This window comes from Telopea speciosissima, chromosome 8 (genome assembly GCF_018873765.1).
Source record: "Telopea speciosissima isolate NSW1024214 ecotype Mountain lineage chromosome 8, Tspe_v1, whole genome shotgun sequence".
Classification (NCBI taxonomy): Eukaryota; Viridiplantae; Streptophyta; class Magnoliopsida; order Proteales; family Proteaceae; genus Telopea; species Telopea speciosissima.
In genome coordinates, this window is record NC_057923.1 from 22,741,467 (window position 1) to 22,761,370 (window position 19,904).

The 19,904-nt window shown below is 39.9% G+C and overlaps 1 protein-coding gene across 1 annotated transcript; it reads right to left on the reverse strand.

Annotated features, from left to right (window-relative positions):
- Nucleotides 1-270: 270 nt before the first annotated feature.
- Nucleotides 271-19,684, reverse strand: LOC122672667 (guanosine nucleotide diphosphate dissociation inhibitor 2-like). The gene is made up of 13 exons (XM_043870138.1): nt 19,537-19,684; nt 17,054-17,116; nt 16,867-16,950; nt 16,641-16,748; nt 16,345-16,517; nt 13,275-13,386; nt 12,756-12,836; nt 12,600-12,662; nt 12,384-12,485; nt 11,937-12,061; nt 1,362-1,572; nt 1,181-1,255; nt 271-525 (listed from the first exon to the last, which is right to left on the reverse strand). The coding sequence occupies exons 1-13, from the start codon at nt 19,621-19,623 to the stop codon at nt 475-477; spliced, it is 1,335 nt and encodes a 444-aa protein (XP_043726073.1). The 5' UTR covers nt 19,624-19,684; the 3' UTR covers nt 271-474.
- Nucleotides 19,685-19,904: the final 220 nt, after the last annotated feature.

The window sequence follows — 19,904 nt, forward strand, 5'->3', positions numbered from 1 at the left end:
CAAAATAGTTCGGTATAGCCGCATGGGATGTTCAGGACATCAGGTTTCAGCCCCGGCGATTTCTTTCATTGTTCTGTACTCCAGTTTCCAACATTGTCCAAATATTCTTGCATCCTATATATACCATTGAGGCAACCTAGAATAGAACGCACTACACACAAGAAACAGAAATTAGAAAATGCCCTTTTGAAACAAATTTTATTGCCAAATAAGTTATATATGTTACAACATCTCAATGTTACCCATACCCACCAAATTTTAGGATCCTACCATGACAAATGCTCATGATATACACATCACCATTACATGCATAAAGCCATATGATCAAGTCTGATATTATCGGTGCTCGAAAAATCAACTTAACAGTAGATTTAACCCACTTCAGTCTTGTTCATTTTCACCAACAGCATGACCTTGTAAAACATCACAAAAGCCAACTGAAGATACCAAACATTCTGCTGAATGACGATTTTCTCATTCTTCAGCGGCACTTGCAGCACTTAAATCCACACCGAGGTCCAGAACCTGCTCACGAAGCAAATATGATTAGCAGTGCTTCAACCTTATCTAAGCTGACTAGGCTTGGGTTCTCGATCATCGGTTTGGGCAGCTTGGCTTGATTGGGTGGAGAGGTGGCCCAAGGTCTGTGGCAGTATTGCTCACATGTGAAGTTTTAACAAAGTTGACCACGTGCCATACAAGGCTTTGAAAATCCATTTAAAAAGAAACCAAATTTTCAGAGAATGGTTGAAAACAATAGATGACTGAAAGTAACAGGGAAAAATACAAGGGGTGGTTATATAGTTGAATTAGGTTCTAAAATTTGACTGGTGGCCAATCTAGGTTTGTGACCTATCTATCAACCAGTCGGAAGTACCACACCATCTTTCTATATGACACTAGGTGAAATGCACAGAAGCTCTTTCTATGAGGCCTAGGAAAGAACATTTTGCTCATCCTCTTTTCTTTTTTTCTTTTTTTTGGAGCGGGGGGGCGGCAGGGGGTGGAATAGTCATTTTAACTCATAAATGAAACAGAAGTTACTTATACTTTAGGGGTTGGGGGTGTTGAGGAGGAGAAATTAACTATAAATTTGACCATACTTATAATTTGGAACTGTGTTGACTAATTTTGTCAAACCAATAAAAAATCTCTGATTAAATGGCTACATATTACTTACCTTCCCAGTGATCATGGTATACATGTTGAGTACATTCATAACAGTAGACTCGAAGTGTGTTGTGGCATCATAACTCTGTTAAGAAAAAACATGAGGAGCCATGGTCAAAAAGTGTCCGCATTAACGAAAGATGAAAAATTATATGGAAAATAACGGTCAAGATGCATCAAAAGACACCCACTGTTGATATAAAACAATTGTCCAGAGATGGTTCATTGACAGGTTCGTATCTGTCATAAACGTCATAGAATATCTCATCAATAGGCCCTAGAAGGTCAACTCCTGCCTTTAGTTCAGTCTCCGGATTGTTGGTCTCTGCCTCCGTAGAAACAAATGCAATGAATTTACCCTTAGGAGCAACATTGTGTGAATAAGAACAACAGAAAAGGTACCTGGTCAACCAAAGTCATAATGAAACATCAATGAAAAAGTGACATTCTATTGGCTGTATTCTCAGCTTAACAATGATAAGCTTTCTTGTTTTACAGGAAAAATGATACAATTCATCCATGATACAGAAGAGACATTCTAGTATTTCCCTACAAATGTTGCAAAAAGGAACCTGATCAGATGATAGGAACCATATTGTCTGACAACCATTATCTAGACAAATTGTCATATTCCAGACCCCCAAATGAGTATAATTGTTTGTGCAGTTAGAATTTTCTGGCCTGGTTAAATTGGGCAGTTACAATTTCTGGCCTGGTTAAATTGCACAGTTAGAATTTTTTTATTTTTTTTAAGGTAAACGAAGAGACAGATTCATGTGTACTGAAGAAGCCATGAAGTAATTTCTGAGAATTACTAAATCATGTCCAAGGTAATTGAGGAATACTTTTTTAAGTCTTTCTATGTTTATTGAACAAGCAGACCCAAAATGCAGGGATGATATCAGCATTACATAGATCCAGGTCAATATGCTGGATCCTTCAAGTCTCAGGTAGCCTCATTGATGCATATCAGAGAGATAATCTGCTAGTGATGGGCTTGTTCAAAGATAGAAGGAAAAAAAATTCTGATTTGATGGTAAATAAGAGCAAGATCTGATAGAGTAGTTCCAAATCTGGTAACAGAGAAGTCGCAAGGAAGAAGAATCAGAAAATTCAGAACCATGGAGGAAAAAAAAAGAAGAGGGAAGAGAAAGGAAAACCATAGGCGAAGAGAGGGGAGAGACAAGAGAGAATACAGGAGGCAACCACCTCACTAACAAAATAAACTAATTCAATCCATTCAATCAAGTTGTGGGGGCTTGTGAGCCTTTACAATATATTTATAAGGCTGTAAATGAAAGAAAATAAAACTAATTGGCTGAGTTGGCAGTCTTTTATTGACTAAAATACTGACCCTTAATTCCTGCTTTGGAAGGTATCTATCTTCACTCAACCACCTAATAGTGTTGTAATATGGGTTCAAAGGTAGAATAGTCATAAGAGTATTTCTGTCCTTGTACTCATTCCAGAATGTTCTTCTCTTTATTATCAATAAAGATGGCTGTAGTCACTCTGACTGAAGCCAGTATTCACGGAATTCTACATGGTATTAGAGCCAAAAATATTTCGGGGATATGGGAATTAAGTTTTTTTTTTTTTTTTTTTTTCTCTCTCTGTTCTCCATCGTGATTCTGCCCTAAGGCCAGCCACCACCGCAAGCAGCAGGCCCTCTTCCACCTTCCACCAGCCCATCCACCACCTACCGCCACCTCCGCCAGGCTCCGCCAACCTCTCCACCACCTTCCGCCACTCCCTCTAGCCTGCAGGCCTCTCGCCCTCTCTTTTTCCTCTCGCAAGAGGCTTTTTCCCTCCATGCCGAGATTTTTTACCCACCCTTGGTGGTGAGTTGACTCCCACAGAGGGTTTTTCACCTTCCCTCCTTATGTTCTAAACTTTTTGGGGGATTTATTTCTGTATTTTTTTTACAAGTCATCATGCCTGACAAGTCTGAGATCTCTTCTGCCTCATCTGGTTCTGATGGTTCGTCGCAACGTGACTTCATTCCGTTTCCGGTGAATCCCATCAAGTTGAATGGCAGTAATTATCTGTTATGGTCTCGCTCCTGCTTATTTGCGATTGGTTCCCGTGGTCTCTTTGGCTACATCACAGGCACTCAGGTCAAGCCTGATGAGACTGGTTCTGCACAGGATCGATGGATGAACTTCAATTTCTTGGTTATGTCATATCTGGTTAATTCCATGGACCAAGATATTGCCGGGCGTTATCTACTTCTTGATTCGGCTGCGAAGATTTGGAAGACAGCCAAGGACACCTATTCTCAGGTTGGGAATCCTGCCCAATGTTATGAGCTTCGTCAGAAGATTCACTCTACCAAGCAGTTGGAGTTGTCTCTGTCTCAGTATTACAATATAATGTGTACTATGTGGCAGCAATTGGACTTTCTGGGCACCTTCACCGCCACCTGCGATGTTGATGCCACAGCCTTCCATAAGTGGGAAGATGGCTTATGTGTTTTTCATTTTTTGGCCGGCCTCAATATTGAGTTTGATCAGATCCGTGCCAATATTTTGAACCGAGACCCACTTCCATCTCTGGAGCAGGCCTATGCGATTCTCTCGGCTGAGGACAATAGGCGTACAGCCATAGTTCATCCTATTACTCAGGAACGATCGGCTCTTATCTCTGGTTCACAGGCTTCCTGAGGAAATTCTTTCTGGTCTGCTAGTACTGATCGGACATCTGGTGATCGCCCTGCCATTACAAGCGATCACTGTGGGAAGGAGTGGCACACCAAAGACCGATGTTGGAAGCTTCACGGTCGCCCTGCAGAGACTCGCGGGCGTGGGAAGGGCGGTTCCAATCTTCCTAGCAACACCCATGCTCATCAGGCAACTACTGACGAATAGCCTGATCAATCTCTTTCCCAAGTTGTGGCTGAATTGCAAAATCTTCGAGCTATGGTGAATCGATTAGACACATCTTCTTCGGCATCAGTATCTCCTTCCATGGCTGCCTCGGCTTCGTCTCTGCCTACCAATCCAAATTCATCTTCTTCCACAGGTATTTCATTTGGTGGGAACTGCACCTCGGTCATGCTTGATTCTTAGGTAATTGACTCAGGGGCAACCGACCATATGATAGGTTCTTCTATTTTTTCCAAAAATATTTTTTCCTCTTTCTGGTCATCACAAGGTTCATGTTGCTGATGGGTCTCTTTCTCCTATCTCGGGGAAAGGATCTATCCAGTGCACTTCTTCTCTTAGCCTTTCATCTGTGCTACATGTTCCGAAGTTTACTACTAATTTGCTTTCCATTAGTAGCCTAACTAAGGATTTAAACTGCAAAGTAACATTTTTTCCAACCTATAGTTTGTTTCAGGACTTGGCAACGGACAGTACGATTGCATGTGGTAAAGTGGTTGGTGGTCTGTATGTGCTTGGCAATTCCCAGGCAGCTTTGACATCTCAGCCAACATCTTCTGATTTTGATTCTACACTATTTGAGTTGAATAATTGGCATCGTCGTTTGGGCCATCCTCCTATTGGAGTTTATCCAATTTATTTCCTAGTCAAGTGAAACGGTGTAATAAGCATAATTTTTCTTGTGATGCTTGCACTTTGGCCAAGCAAACTAGAAGCATTTTTCCTATTTCTGATAATCGAAGCAATGTACCTTTTGGTTTGATACATTCTGATGTGTGGGGCCCTGCCCGCTGTATTTCTACTTCTGGGTTTATATGGTTTGTCACTTTCATTGACTGTTTTAGCCAGACAACTTGGGTGTATTTGATGCATAGTAAAAGTAACGTCTTCACTCTATTCCATAAAATGGTCCAGACCCAGTTCAATGCCAATGTGAAGATAATGGAAAAGAGTATATGGATGGTGCCTTCACTCCTATTTGGACAGCCATGGAATCATACACCAGACTTCTTATGTTGACACTCCTGCTCAGAATGGAGTGGTTGAACGCAAAACAGACATCTCTTGGAGGTTGCTCGTTCTTATATGTTTACTATGGTTTTTCCTCCTCGCTTCTAGGGTGATGTTGTCTTTACAGCCACCTATCTTATCAATCGGCTTCCCTCTCGAGTCTTAGGTGGCCGTTGTCCCTTGGACTTCTTGTTTGGAAAATCCACTTTTGTTGTGCCTCCAAAGGTCTTTGGCTGTGTTGTGTTTGCTAGGAATCACCATGTACACGGCAAGTTTGATCCCAAAGGACTGCGATGCGTTTTTCTGGGTTACTCAGCTACCCAGAAAGGGTATAAATGCTATCATCCTCCTACACGAAAGTTGTTTGTCACTGTGGATGTTGTCTTCTGGGAGTCTGAGGCTTACTTTAAACAGCCGGTACCTCTGTAGGGGGAGATTCTAAGTGGTGAAGAGGTCCCACTGATTGCTCCTCTGGACATTGAGTTACCTACTATAAAGGATGTCTCTATTGAACTAGAAGATGGGGTTACAAGTCAAGAACAAGAAGTGGGACAAATTGAGCAACAGAAATAGCAACATGTGCAGGGGGAGAATAATGTGAAGACTAATGTGCAGACTTACACTTGGGGAACTGATTTTCCTTTGGATGGCCCTAGGTACAAAGAGACCACCACCACCGACCCTACACAATCGGCATTTGTTCCTGCTCTAAGTCTTGCTCCTAGTCATGTTTCTGGTAAGCCACCTCCTGATCCCAGTCTTGATTTACCCATTGCTATTTAGAAACTAAGAAGGAGTTGTACACAACATCCTATTTCCAACTTTGTGTCATACAACTCTCTAACTCCTGCTTTCCATGCTTTCGTATCTTCTTTATCCTCTGTTTCCATCCCTAACAATTGGCAGGAAGCAATAGCCGAACAGAAATGGAAGGATGCGATGAATGAAGAAATGCTTGCCCTTGAAAAGAATCAGACCTGGGATTTGGTAAGTCCTCCACTAGGAAAGAAACCGGTTGGTTGTAAATGGGTCTTTGTTGTAAAGCATAAGGCTGGTGGCTCAGTGGAAAAATACAAAGCAAGATAGCCAAAGGGTTTACTCAAACCCAAGGAATTGACTATCAAGAGACCTTTGCTCCTGTAGCAAAGATGAATATTGTGCGGGTTATCATCTCTTATGCTGTGAATCGAGGATGGGAACTCCAACATCTTGATGTGAAGAATGCATTCTTACATGGAGATTTGGAAGAAGATGTTTACATAGAGGTACCTCCTAGTTTTACCTCTTCAGAGACTCAGAGAAAGGTGTGTAAGTTGAAGAAGGCTCTATATGGTCTGAAGCAGTCACCAAGGGCTTGGTTTGGCTGATTCCATAAGGCTATGGTTGCTTATGGGTATAAGCAAAGCAATGCTGACCATACATTGTTTGTTAAAAGGATGGGACAGCAAGTAACCATTTTGATTGTCTATGTTGATGACATAGTGATCACGGGTAGTGCACAGGAAATCCAGAAGCTAAAGACATATTTGGGCATCGGATTTGAAGTCAAAGATTTGAGGAGATTAGGATATTTTCTAGGGATTGAGGTTGCCTATTCAGCTAAGGGCATCTCTCTTTCCTAAAGAAAATATACCCTGGATCTATTGAGTGAAATAGGGATCCTTGGGTGTAAACCAGCAAACACCCCTCTTGAGCCCAACACACATTTGAAGAGTAAGGTAGGTGACCCAGTGGATAAGGGTAGCTATCAGAGGCTAGTTGGCCGATTGATATACCTCTCACATACTCGGCCAGACATCACATTTGTTGTGACTATTGTCAGTCAATACATGCATGATCCTCATTCTTCTCACTTGGAAGCAGCACACAGAATACTCCGTTACCTCAAGTCCTCTCCTGGAAAGGGAGTCTTGTATTCTTCACATAACCATCTCCGGATAAAAACATACACTGATGCAAATAGGGCTGGCAGTCCTGATGATAGGAAGTCCACATCCAGATATTGCACATTTTTTAGAGGGAACATAACTACTTGGAGAAGCAAAAAACAAGCTGTTGTAGCTCGATCTAGTACTGAAGCTGAATTTCAAGCTATGGCACAGGATATTTGTGAACTTCTCTGGCTCAGGGGGCTTCTTTAAAACTTGTGGATGAATGTTGATCTTCCAATGCGGCTCTACTGTGATAGCAAGTCAACAATCAGCATTGCTCACAACCCGGTCCAACATTATCGTACCAAACATGTTGAGATTGACCAGCACTTCATCAAAGAGAAATTGGAACGGGGAATAATTTGTATTCCGTTTATCCAGTCTAGCAAACAGCTGACTGATATCCTTACCAAAGGGATCAGCAGTAAGTTATTTTTTCCTATTGTTAGCAAGTTGGGCATGTTTGATATGTATGCACCAACTTGAGGGGGAGTGTTGTAATATGGGTTCAAGGGTAGAATAGTCATAAGGGTATTTCTATCCTTGTACTCATTCCATAATGTTCTTCTCTTTATTATAATAAAGATAGTTGTAGTCACTCTGACTAAAGCCAGTATTCACAGAATTCTACAAATAGCAACAAAATAGATAAGGTAAAACATCTTACTTGAGAAAAGAGTCTGTCCTAAACTGAAATAAAATTTAACATCTAGACTCTAATTAACAATAAAATAAAAGGAAAGAAACTCCATAAGATAACCCATGATATGGAGAAGATCTTGAAGTCGCAAGCTATTCAAACTGGGCCCCATGAGATAAGGTTCCTGAAATTCATGAAACCTACAACCGCAGGCCATAAAAACTTCTCCAAATTGTTTAACTCAAAGGCCCACTGAGAGGGGGTAAATCAGTGACACTCAAAAATCTTCCCTTGACTTGAATCGGTCAATTGTAATGGGTCGCTGTGTCAACCGCAAAACCAAATACACATCCACACCAAAAACAACAACCAAAACAAAGCACAAGCCACAAAAAGAATATACATGGTTCGCCAAGGTGGATATGTCCACGGTGCAAATGGCTACTTGGGCTACAACCCAAATCTAGCCCGGGCATAATGAATGCACAATACATGGTTTTTGTGGCACCCACCACAAGGAGCACCAACTCCCACTTCTTGTAACACCCAATACAACGAAGCACCCATTCCCCTATCAAGCACACACTTGATAACAATAATATATAAATCAAAATGTCATGAGCTAATGCCTACAATAAGCTCAAGGTTATGATTGTAGCATTTTATCGAACACCTTGTCTATAGTCTAAGACACATACATATGAGAAAATCCAAATAAGAAAATTAACTACAGGCAATGTTGCATCTCCTTCTCTTCTCCCACTCACAAGCTTCTCCTTAACACTTTTAGGTCTTCTAGCAATGTTCTTGAGCAAGTAGAACCCTCCATGTGTCTTCTTCACAAACCTTGGGTTTTTAGAATAGCTCTTCTCCTCCTTTCTTCACAACCCTTGATGTTCTCTCAAATACTCATGAAGAATCCTTCTCAAATTGATGCAAAGAGGCCTCAATGAATGCCTTGAAGGTAGTCTTCTCTGAGTTTCTCTTCTCTTGGACTCTCTCCTTTTTCTTTCTCTTGAATGGGGTATATTCCCTCTTATTTTCGTGTGGCCAACCACTCACTCTAAATAGTCTTATTGACTTAAGAGTAAGTTCCCATGAGTTGCCGTGCTCGACGTCAAGAGCTCTCAGTTTGGCGTTCAATTGCAACTTTGTTGACGGTGAATGCATGTCGAACGACCCTTCTTACGCGTAGACTTGACACCTTTTTACATCGAACAAAATATGTTGAATGTCGAGTTTATCAAGTATGCAGATCGACGCGAGACACATGCGGTTTGACACTTGGTAGACATTGAGTGTGTGTCGAGCACTTTGTTGTCTACATTAACGAAACTTCATTTGACGTCGAATAGAGACAATATAGTGCCGACTTTGTCAGTGATGCCGAAACTTTCCACTGTGCTGACAATTTTGCTCTTCTTCACAACAGGTCACTCTTCCTCTTTCACATTGGCAATCCAACCATCCTCCGGTGAGTTTGTTAATTAACAGATGGTGTTGATAACAATGACAACACACATAATGCTTTGCTTAACAATCTCCCCTTTGAAATTGTTGGCAACACACACTCCAAACGCACTAAACACACAACACACTCATACATGCACTCCATCTGCATCAACACCACAAAACCTCCTTGTTTTCTAAAACACATCTCCTCTACACAACATATTCTCTCTCTCCCCTTTGCTACACATATCTCCTTCATGATCTTTCTCCCCCTTACATAGAGACTCTTTCCTTCTACACATGGACTCTCTCCCTCTTTGACAACATATATATCAAAGGGCATAAAAATTGACTCCCCCCAAGTCCATATGGGAGCAAGGACATAACAATGAATCGCGCTCTCCCTACCATATGTGCCTCCGCTTACTTCAATGCTTGGGAAGAGTAACCACTCCCAACTTCTTGAAAAGGTATTTAAACACTTCCTTGGGAAGGATGAAGATATATGTTCCCTGTTTTGCTGTGTGGATGAACTCCAGTTGGAGTTCTCCTTCAGTGGCTTTTTCTGTTTGGTGAAGATATTGGATGGCTATATGTTTTGTACATGAGTGCATTATAGGAGTTCTCCCACAGCTCCTTAACAGTGTCAATGTGAGTTACCAGATCAACAATTTGGTTCTCCATAGAATTCTGCATTTGTCCCAAGATTCTTGCATCAATAGTATCCCATAATGGGTCATCATCAGGTTTAGTTTTGAACGAATGATCATGCTGATCACTTCCAGTCAAAACCAACTTAACAATATTCTTCCATTGTTGAAAGTAGGTAATCCCCTCCAATTTCTTTTCAATAATACGACTTGATAATGAAGATAAAACTTCAGTCACCACATTCTTCGAGTGGTCAGACATTATTCATAGCCAAAAGATGGAGTAAAGATGCAATAGAAGGTGAAAAATCCTGAAAAAGTTGATTCCCGCAGACCCGGACTAATATTGATTTTGTCAGAAAACCCTGACAAAAATCAATCTGAAAAGAAGGTTGATCCAAACAAAATTCTGCCTTTATAGTAGCTTCTGAAATCTTCAGCAAACTCAAAAAAGGGGATTCCAAAAGCCCAACAAAAAATCGATACTCACCCGGGGAGAAATTGATCTCAAAACCCTGACAGGGTGCTGCCGATATTGTTCTTCAAGTGCCAATGCAATCTTCACTCCATCAATCACCCAAAAATAAAAAAAGAGAGCTAGTTCTGAATTTAGAACATGAACTAGTCTGTTAACCCAAAACACAGCATAGGGTGTTGCACCCCTTCAACCGAAACACAAGAGAAGGCGCAAAGCTTCAATGCACCACGAACACTTCAATCCCAGTAGCTCTAACACCATGTAAATAATGAGAGAAAAAGAATGAGAAAATCGAGAGAGAGAGAGAGAATTGATTATGCCTCCCGCAAACCTTCAATATATAATAATAACTAAGGGCATAACAGGAAAAATACATAAAAAAATAAAATAACAAAATAATACCTAATCTACCCTTTCTCTCATCTCAGTATTAGTGCAAGGCACTAATACCGAGAGCACAATATCGCCTAACAATATGTATCATAATGTAGTGACTACCGTAAGAACTATGAGGATCAGAGTAGTGAATTCCCAATAACAGTTGGATTACACCAAGGTTCAGCTCTAAGCCAGTATTTGCAGGTACTAATCATGGATGAGTTGGCTAGAGACATTCAAGATCAGACTAATTGTTGTATGCTTTTTGTAGATGATATTATTTTGGTAGATGAAACAAATGCTAGGATAAACGCAAAGTTGGATTTATGGAGATCAACCTTGGAATCAAAAAGTTTTAAGTAGAACAAAAACAGAGTATATGATGTGTAACTTTAGTAACAATAGGACTAAGAGTGGGGTGGTGAAAATTGATGATAGGGAGTTACCACAAAGTGATAACTTTAGATAACCTAGGTTCAATCATGAATAAAGAAGGGGATATAGATGATGATATAATACAAAGAATTCGAATAGAGTGGCTGAAATGGAGGGGTGCATCAGGAGTGTTGTGCAATCGATGGTATCCCATTAAAACTCAAAAGGGAAATTTTATAGAACAGTTATACAACCAGCAATGACATATGGGAAGTAAAGAAAACACATTTAAACAAAGTTAATGTGGCTGAAATAAGGAAGTTGTGGAGGATGAGTGGTAAAACTGAAAAAGAGAAAATAAAGAAGGAATATATTAGAACAAATCCGGGCGTTGCCCTATTCATGATAAGTTGCGAGAAACTCGTCTTAGGTGGCATGGACATGCAACGGAGGCCCTTAGATGCTCCAATACAGAGAAGTGAATTATTTCGAATTGAATGAGCTAAAAGAGCAAGAGGTAGGCCTAAAATAACCATAGGAAAAGTGGTGAAGAAAGACATGTATAGCTTAGGACTGGAATCTTGTATGGCTTTGAATAGAGCTGATTGGAGAAATAGGAACCATGTAGCCGCCGACCCCATTCAGTTGGGATAAGGCTGAGTTCAGTTCAGTTCAGTTCCTTATTTCATGCAATCACATGAAGCTTTGAGAAAACACAGAACAAACTGTTCTTACTCCACCACTCTTCTAGTCTTTCCATGTATATAAACAACAGCTTAACAGTCTGGAATTAGTACAGTGACAGGCACATCAAGTCATAACCATGACTATGTCAGCCAAACAAGCATATGAATTTGTGCATGTCCAAGGATGCTATATTACAAAACAAGACTGATATTTCTGAAACACAACTATAGAAGAGGACATGAATATCCAATCCTTGCTGGGAAAAGTTGCAAAAGAACTCACATATCTGATTTGCGGCCTAGTTGCTTTTGTGGCAGGATGACCTGCACTGAAGTAGAATCATTTGTGTTTGGGATGGGGTGGCTCATAACACAAATAGCCCTAGCAACTCTTCCAACCTTCCTAACCTGCTTCATCATTGAGGTATGTTACACACCAATTTCCAGGTTCCATCTCTAATTTGGAGAAGGGGAAAAAAAGTAAATAATAATTGCAGTCCAAACTCTACACTCTTCCCATTTTTTACAGCAACACTTAAAATTTATTTATTTTCCAGATTTGGAGGTTTTTTCACATACAGGTTGCAGGGATATTTTCGTTTTTAGCCTAGTCCAAAGCATCACACTCATTATTATCTCCCCCCCCCCCCCCCACACACACACACAAAAACAAAAAAAAAACAAAAGAATCACTTATTTTTCCATAAAGTATGGACCTAAACACTTTTACCTTGTTGGGCAAGTAGGAAGGATCACAAACAACTTTCTTGCACCTTGCAGTTTCCCCCTCTGACGTAACACCAAAAACTTTTCCTTCCTCATTGAACTCCACCTAACATTTGAACAGGATAATAATTTATATATCTAATGAAATAGAGACATAGTTTCAAGTAATTAGGTCGAGAATATACAGAAGTGCCACAAACATGGGGAAACTAGAATATACCTTGCACTCAGGCTTGTTCAGCATGTAAGTTCCACCATATACAGCACTAAGTCTTGCAAATGCCTAGAAAAAGCAAATTAATAATACTTGTCAAATAGGCACAAAAAAAAAAAACATTTGTTTCAGGTTGCAGAATAGTAAACAGAACAGACCAACCTGTGGAAGCTCCCCTAAGCCATACAAGGGATAAATGTACGGTGATCCTCCTTGAAAACGTGCAAATGACTCCGCATAGAGCTAGCAAAGAATGAAACATAAAGCATGCAATAATATGGTAAAGTGGGTAGAAATCTCATATATGTTTTTTGGTGAATAAATAAATCTATTACCAACCCCAGGAGGGGGCAGAGGGAGAAAAGGGGGGGAGGGAATACACGGGGGGAAAGGAAACAAGCCTCAAGCTACCAAAGAAGAGGTAGGAGGCCGCAAAAGAGAAATATCAAGATCCCAGGATACAACAATATGTCTGTTCCTTGGGGTATCGGGCCTATGAGGAAGACAAATGAGCTTGGAGGACACGTCAAAGGAGATGGCTTTCTAAATCAAATCATAAGATCTTGAGTTGGAGGTCCATCTTCTAAGATTGGAGGACACGTCAAAGGAGATGGCTCTCATATTTGTTTTGCTTAAATAACAAATTTAAAAATAAACCATGTGCCTTGGGAACCATCTTACCTTCATTCTCTTTACCGTCTCCAGTGCAGGTAGGTCCAGGTAGTGATCATCTGTGTGAAGTGCCAATGCATGACCAATGAAGTCCACGGTGTTGTCATCAAGACCATATTTGCTGGCAGGGAAGAAAAAAAAGGAACCATAATCAGAACAACATTGGTTTAGCTATATTCTTCAAAGAAGAAATAGGAGGTGATAAGAAATAGAAAATAATCACAATGGATCAAGAATTGATGATTATTGTTGGGGTGGTACAGTCTGCCTCTTGGTGGATCCTTTGGCAGTCCAAAAGATTCGGCGACATGCAATATTTTAAGTATCGTACCGTATCTGCCTATACATATCGTATATTTAAGGTACCGATATGATATAAGAAAAAAAAAAAATGGTCACCGTTGGGCATGTGGCATCAGAGCAGTGACAACAGGCATGAAGAGTTGTCATTGTTGGCAACATCCTGTGAGTGGTCATTCTCGGTGGTGGCATTTCGTCCTTCCTTGTGTGTATAGCTGATGTGGCAGCATGAGTTTGGTACAGCAACATGTTTGGATATGCATGTTCAGGTGAATAGAGAGTGGAAAGGATCAAGGTGAAGTGGCCTAGATAGAGTAGGGAAAACATTTTCAGAACTCTGGTTTTTGCACTGGCATCATCTTCGTATAATTTTTGAGGAGTTGTAGGCCAATAATGTTGAAGCTCAAAACTCAAAGATTGTATCCCTTCAAGTCCTCTTTCCATTGGCTTTGGAATCCAATTCAATCGGAATTCATATGAGGGAGGTATGACTCGAACATTAACTGTTGCGCAAAATTTTTAGATTGCTGTTTTGACAAATGCAGAAACTTCATGGGCCTTTTGAGTCACCTTCCATTTGGAATCTGCAGAAAGCTTATAATAGGAAAATTGTAGATCTTCAAGTCTTCTATCAAATGCCGCGGGAATAAGTTCATTCCGACATCAGACGAGTGAGGTATGAACATTTTTCTATTGGTGCACAAAGCAATGGAAGGCCTGACGGAAAAGATTCCAAATCCAGGGCTCTCGTTCAACCCGCGTTTTGAAACCCTACTTAAGCTTCTTTTTTTTCTTGTTTTTTTTTGGAGCTATTTTTAGCTGTATTCTCCCTTGCACAAACCAGAAATGAAAAAGTGAGTTTTGGGGGAAGAAAAGCAAAGGAAAAGAGAGTGGAGAGCCCCCTTTGCAAAAACCTACCACTACATACCATTCTTGAAGGATTAAATGCTCCATTGAACCATAGAAGACTAGTTGTTGGGTGCTTTGTGAGAATATTCAAGTTGGGTTTGCAATAGGGAGTAGAAAAATGAAGAAAAAGGGTTTCAACAATATCTATATTTAGTCAGATGGATTTATGGAGCTTTGAAAAAAGGTATAAAACTGTTTAATAGTTGAAAATACAAGGGAAAAGTTTAATACATTTTGGCTCACGCAGTTGCCAGAAAATTGTCACCCAGCCTTGATATCAAAGCAAGCTTGCCTCGATGGGCCACATAATTGTCATGTCCTCAACTGAAAAGTAGGGTAGTATTTTCATTGTCTTGTGGGTATATCTGCCACATGGTAGTTCAATGGTGATCAAATTTTGTGGGCAAATTGTCCATATAAATTACTGCATATGTGTCAGGTTTAACCAAATGGAGTTGCCACACTAAAAAGGGCGTACCTAGTGCACGAGGCTCCCACCACTGCCAGGTCTGGGGAGAGTCATAATGTACGCAGCCTATGAAATAAAAGTTGGAAATTTGGTTAATGAAGTCAGTCCTTAAAATAAATGGATCACTGAAAATAGGTGAAGAATCCAATAGAAGGTGGGCCCTACAGTTGACATGGACCACTAAATTTTACATGTGGCCAATCCAATGATATCCTATCTATCCAATAGTCAAAACAACCAATCAGCTCTCCAGGCAACAAAACTAGCAAACATGGAAGCTTTCCTTTCTGGACATGGAAACATCTTCATCATACAAACAAAGTAGGTAAAACTGAGGATTAGACAAGATAAGGGAATGAAGAGATATAAAAAGAGGGAAGAGAAATGAGATGAGAAGTGAAATTAGGAAATGATAACTGAATGATGTAAAACAAAAGAAAAGTGAAAGATAAAAGTAAGAGGAAAGAGGCACAGCCCAGCAAGTCAGGAGAATCTCAGCTAAATAAGTCAGGAGAATCTCAGCTAGGGGTGCAAGTTTGGCCCTGTCGGCCCGAACCCGCCCTGGCCCGCCCTGAGCCCGAACAGGGTCTGGGTTGAGATATTTGGCCCTGAGGGCGGGTCAGGGCTGGAAATTTCTGGCCCTGAATTAGGGTCGGGTCGGGTTAGGGTTGAGGCCTCGAGCTAAGCTTGGCCCGGCCCGGCCCGACCTTGATTTAAGTTATACTATAAAATATATGTTGATATAATTTATACATTATAAACTTTAAATTTCACCCACATTTTTTTATATAATATACTATATATGAAGATAATAAGTGTTATAATATAATTTATTATATTGTTATTTTATGTAAAATTAATAATGTTCTTCCCAGCCCATGCATTTCTTTTCCCCTCCCCATGATCAGGGCCAATCAGGGTCGGCCCGGCCCGACCCTGAGGGCGGGTCAGGGTTGGATTTTTCTGGCCCTGAGTTAGGGTCGGGTCGGGCCTGGGCCCAGCTAAGGGGACTTAGGGTTGGGCTAGGGTACTACAAAGCCCGGCCCAACCCGACCTTGTTGCAGCCCTAATCTCAGCTAAATAGGGTCTGCTACATGGATCCTTGCCCTCCAATAGGTTCTATCCGAGGTCATACTTAATACAAGACCTAGACTATGCATGGTCTTCCTCACAACTTCTCCTATGGTCAATTTAGGCCTGCCCCTCGCTCTTTTAGCTCCTTCAATCGGAATCAAATCACTAATCCTAACTGGAGCGTCCCTAGGCCTCCGGAAACATCTTCATCATAATAATTAAATAATAATAAAAAAACAACAAAAATAATAATAACATAAGGTAATGACGATGATGATGATGAAACATAAACAAATAGAGGTCGGAAAACCAAGATTAAGAGCGTACGCAATAAGTTCTCTTGCTGTCACTCTCGTAAGGTCCATTCCCTTGTGTGTTTTGGGGTCATTTTCTTCATAGTCTTGAACATAAATGATGAATTTGCGAGCACGGCGCTTTTCAAGTATACCCATCAGAGGAGACTTAAGGGCCTCCACGTCAGTTGCAGGAACCTTGTGAATCTATTGCAGTGATAAGAAGCAATAGTGAGTTCAGGCCAGATGAGATCCAGAAGAAAGCATTGACAACTATTTATTCAGCTATTGAAAGTTAACTAAAAGTTAAGGAGTGCTTAGAAGATATACCTTCCCTTTATTGAAGACATAGCTACCATCTACAGCCTTAAAGTACAGATATTTTGTAACGTCAGTGTGAATAAGGACGCGAACCAGACTACCATTTGCCATCATGAACTTGTCAAAAAAAAAAAGCAGCATTTAGTAAAAAAGAAAGATGAAACAAGAAACAGAATATGTAGGATTCAAGCATCATAGCTTAATCAAATAAAAGAAAATCCAAAACAAAATATACCTTTGGGATCATGTCCACATTGTAATCCCTGCTAGAGCCCAAATGTGCAGGAGGCTTATCATTTCCTCTAAACCTTTTCCAGAGCTAAAAATGCATGAATCGCAAAATAGTAAAAACTGTCAAAACTCTAAACTTTTAACAATTTGAAGAACCCAGTCGGAGGCTTCCATTACAACAAAATTAGAACCTGAATGAGGTTGAGTGAAGTAGACTCCCCTCCATAATAGTCATTCCTATCCATGTGCAGGACCTGGCAGATAAAAATGACAAAATTAAGAAGGCAAATGACCCAAAAAAAAATTCTGATGTACACAAATACAGATGCAAATAGAATATATTAATTAAACATTAATTCATTGTTGCTTTGCCTATGAGAAACAAGAAGAAAAAGAAAAGGCAAAAACAAGTAGAGTTCAACTCCATTGATTGGAATAATATAAAAAGAATTAAAATTCCTTAATTGTTAATTATAAAAATAAACTTAACAGATTCATGTCAACTTGCTAAAACAACAACAACTCAGCCTTATCCAAATTAAATGGTCGGCTACATGGATCCTTTTCCTCCAATCAGCTCTATTTGATGTCACACTTGATACAAGGCCTAAGATTATGCGTGTCTTTCCTTACCAATTCCACTAAGGTCATTTTATGTCTGCCCCTGGCTCTTTTAGTTCCTTCAATCTGAATCAAATCACTCCTCCATACTGGGGCATCCAAAGGCCTCCGTTGAATAAGGTCATGCCACCTTGAACGACTTTCTCGTTGCTTATCATGTATCGGGACTACTCCCAAACCAGCTCTGATATGATCATTCCTTACTTTATCCTTCCTAGTTTTGCCACTCATCCATCTCAACATCCTTAACTCCGCTAAAGTGAGTTTATCTATATGATGCTTCTTAACTGCCCAACATTCCGCACCATATATCATAGCCAGTGGTATGATTGTCCTATAAAATTTTGCTTGTTTTATTGGAATATGCCGACCACACAACACTCCAAACACACCTCTCCACTTCATCCATCATATTTTAATTCTCTGTGATTCTTTATTTATGTTTGAGCCCAGATACCTAAAATTATCACTTTGCAGAATCTCCCTCTTATCAATTTTCACCACCTCATTATACATCCTAGAGCAACCAAAGTTACACACTATATACTCCGCCTTCGTTCTACTTATCTTAAAACCTTTTTATTCCAATGTTGATCTCCATAACTCCAATTTGACGTTAATCCATGTTTTTGTCTCATCCACAAAACAATGTCATTAGCAAAAAGCATACACCAAGGAACCTCATCTTGAATGTCTCTGGTTAAATCATCCATGATAAACGCAAACAAATAAGGACTTAAAGGTGATCCTTGACGTAACCGAATTTTAATTGGAAAATCACTACCTTGACCCCCCACAGTTCTTACACTTGTCACCGCACCATCATATATATCTTTAATTATGTTCATATGTGTACTTGAAATAATTTTATTCTGTAGTACTTGCTAGATTAACTCTCTAGGACTCTGTCATAATCTTTTTCTAGGTCAATTAAACCATATGAAGATCCTTCTTACAATCTCTAAATCTTTCCATAAGTATCCCAATTAAATAGCTTCTATCATGGATCTTCCTGGCATAAAACCAAATTAGTTTTCCGTAATAGCAGTTTCTTGTCTCAGGTGGGTTTCAATAACCCTCTCCCATAATTTCATAGTATGACTAGTTAGTTTTATGCCTCTATAGTTATTACAGCTTTGAATATCACCTTCTATTTTTGTAAATCGAGATCACGATGCTTCTCCTCCATTCATCTGTCATTTCCTTGTGCTCATTATCTTATTAAATAGCTTGGTTACCCAAGATTACCTATAGATTCCTAAGTTCTTCCAAATTTCTATTGGAACCTAATCTAGGCTTTGTGCCTTGCCTACTTTCATCCTCCTTAAAGCTTCTTTTACTTTAGACACCCTAATTTTTCATATATAAAAGGTATAGAAAGTTCTCACATTCTTATTAAGAAAAATGTAAAAACATAATTTGCTTCATTTTCGGAATATATAAATAAAAATAGAAAAAATGTATCATCCCAATTACAGACAATATATGAAGATAAACACAATTAGCCATATCTCAATTCCGTTGCATCTACATACCAACTACTAAGGCCACATGTGCTTCTACTTATCCAAAGATATTGAAAGACTCTCTCTCTCTCTCAATTTTGTATCACTGCCCCACTGTCCCACTTACCAATTGACTCGGACCAATGAGCGGCGAAGTCAACAAAAATCGAAAGAGAACCCAAAAAAAATGGCAAATGATAAAAGACCTATTCCTGCAAACTATTAGTCGATTGACCTGTCTGATCAAATCAGAAGCCTCGCCATTTCTCACGGAAGTGGGGAAAGTTGGGTAAGTGACTTATACAAGCAACATTCAGGGCTTATCTGTAGTACTCTAAACTTAATTGAACATAGAGGGGAAGAAACAAACACAATCCTAAGCTAAAAAAGGAGAAATTTTCATTGGACCAAAGAGATCAGGACCAATTTCGAAGCAAATCCGCATACCCATTTCTTGATAAACTTAGAAGAATCGCATTGAATGATAAAAAGACAACAGAACTGAAAATTCGACAAGAACAGAATGAATATGCAAGAAAAGAGAAAACCTTGAGGCCACCAACAGAGAGAAGACCACTGAGGATGCATTCTTTGAGCCCAGTTCCGAGCACTATAACATCGTATTCTTCATCCATGGCGAACAGTGAGATTCAAATCAGTAGAGGAAGAGAGATCGAGATTCGAGAGTGGCTGAGTTGAGAAGACGAGGGTTATGTGCTCAACTATATGTACATATACAGTCGAGAGAGAGAGAGAGAGAGACAGAGGCGAGTCGCAACACGCAAGACACAGAAATTTCATAAAAGAAAGAGAGAGAAGCTCTGTTGATGGGGAAGCTGAAGACTAAAGTTAACGGCTAAGAACCATGAGACAAAAATTTCATAAATGCGAAGATCAAGGGGTGTCAATCGGTCGG

Bases quoted from the DNA above. Each gene is read 5' to 3' on its own strand.
- LOC122672667 (XM_043870138.1), bottom strand. From the start codon at position 19,623: ATGGATGAAGAATACGATGTTATAGTGCTCGGAACTGGGCTCAAAGAA. The intron at 16,951-17,053 runs GTTCTAATTTTG...ATGCATTTTTAG, and splicing joins CTTCACTCAACCTCATTCAG to CTCTGGAAAAGGTTTAGAGG. The intron at 16,749-16,866 runs GTATATTTTGTT...TTTTTTGACAAG, and splicing joins ATGTGGACATGATCCCAAAG to TTCATGATGGCAAATGGTAG.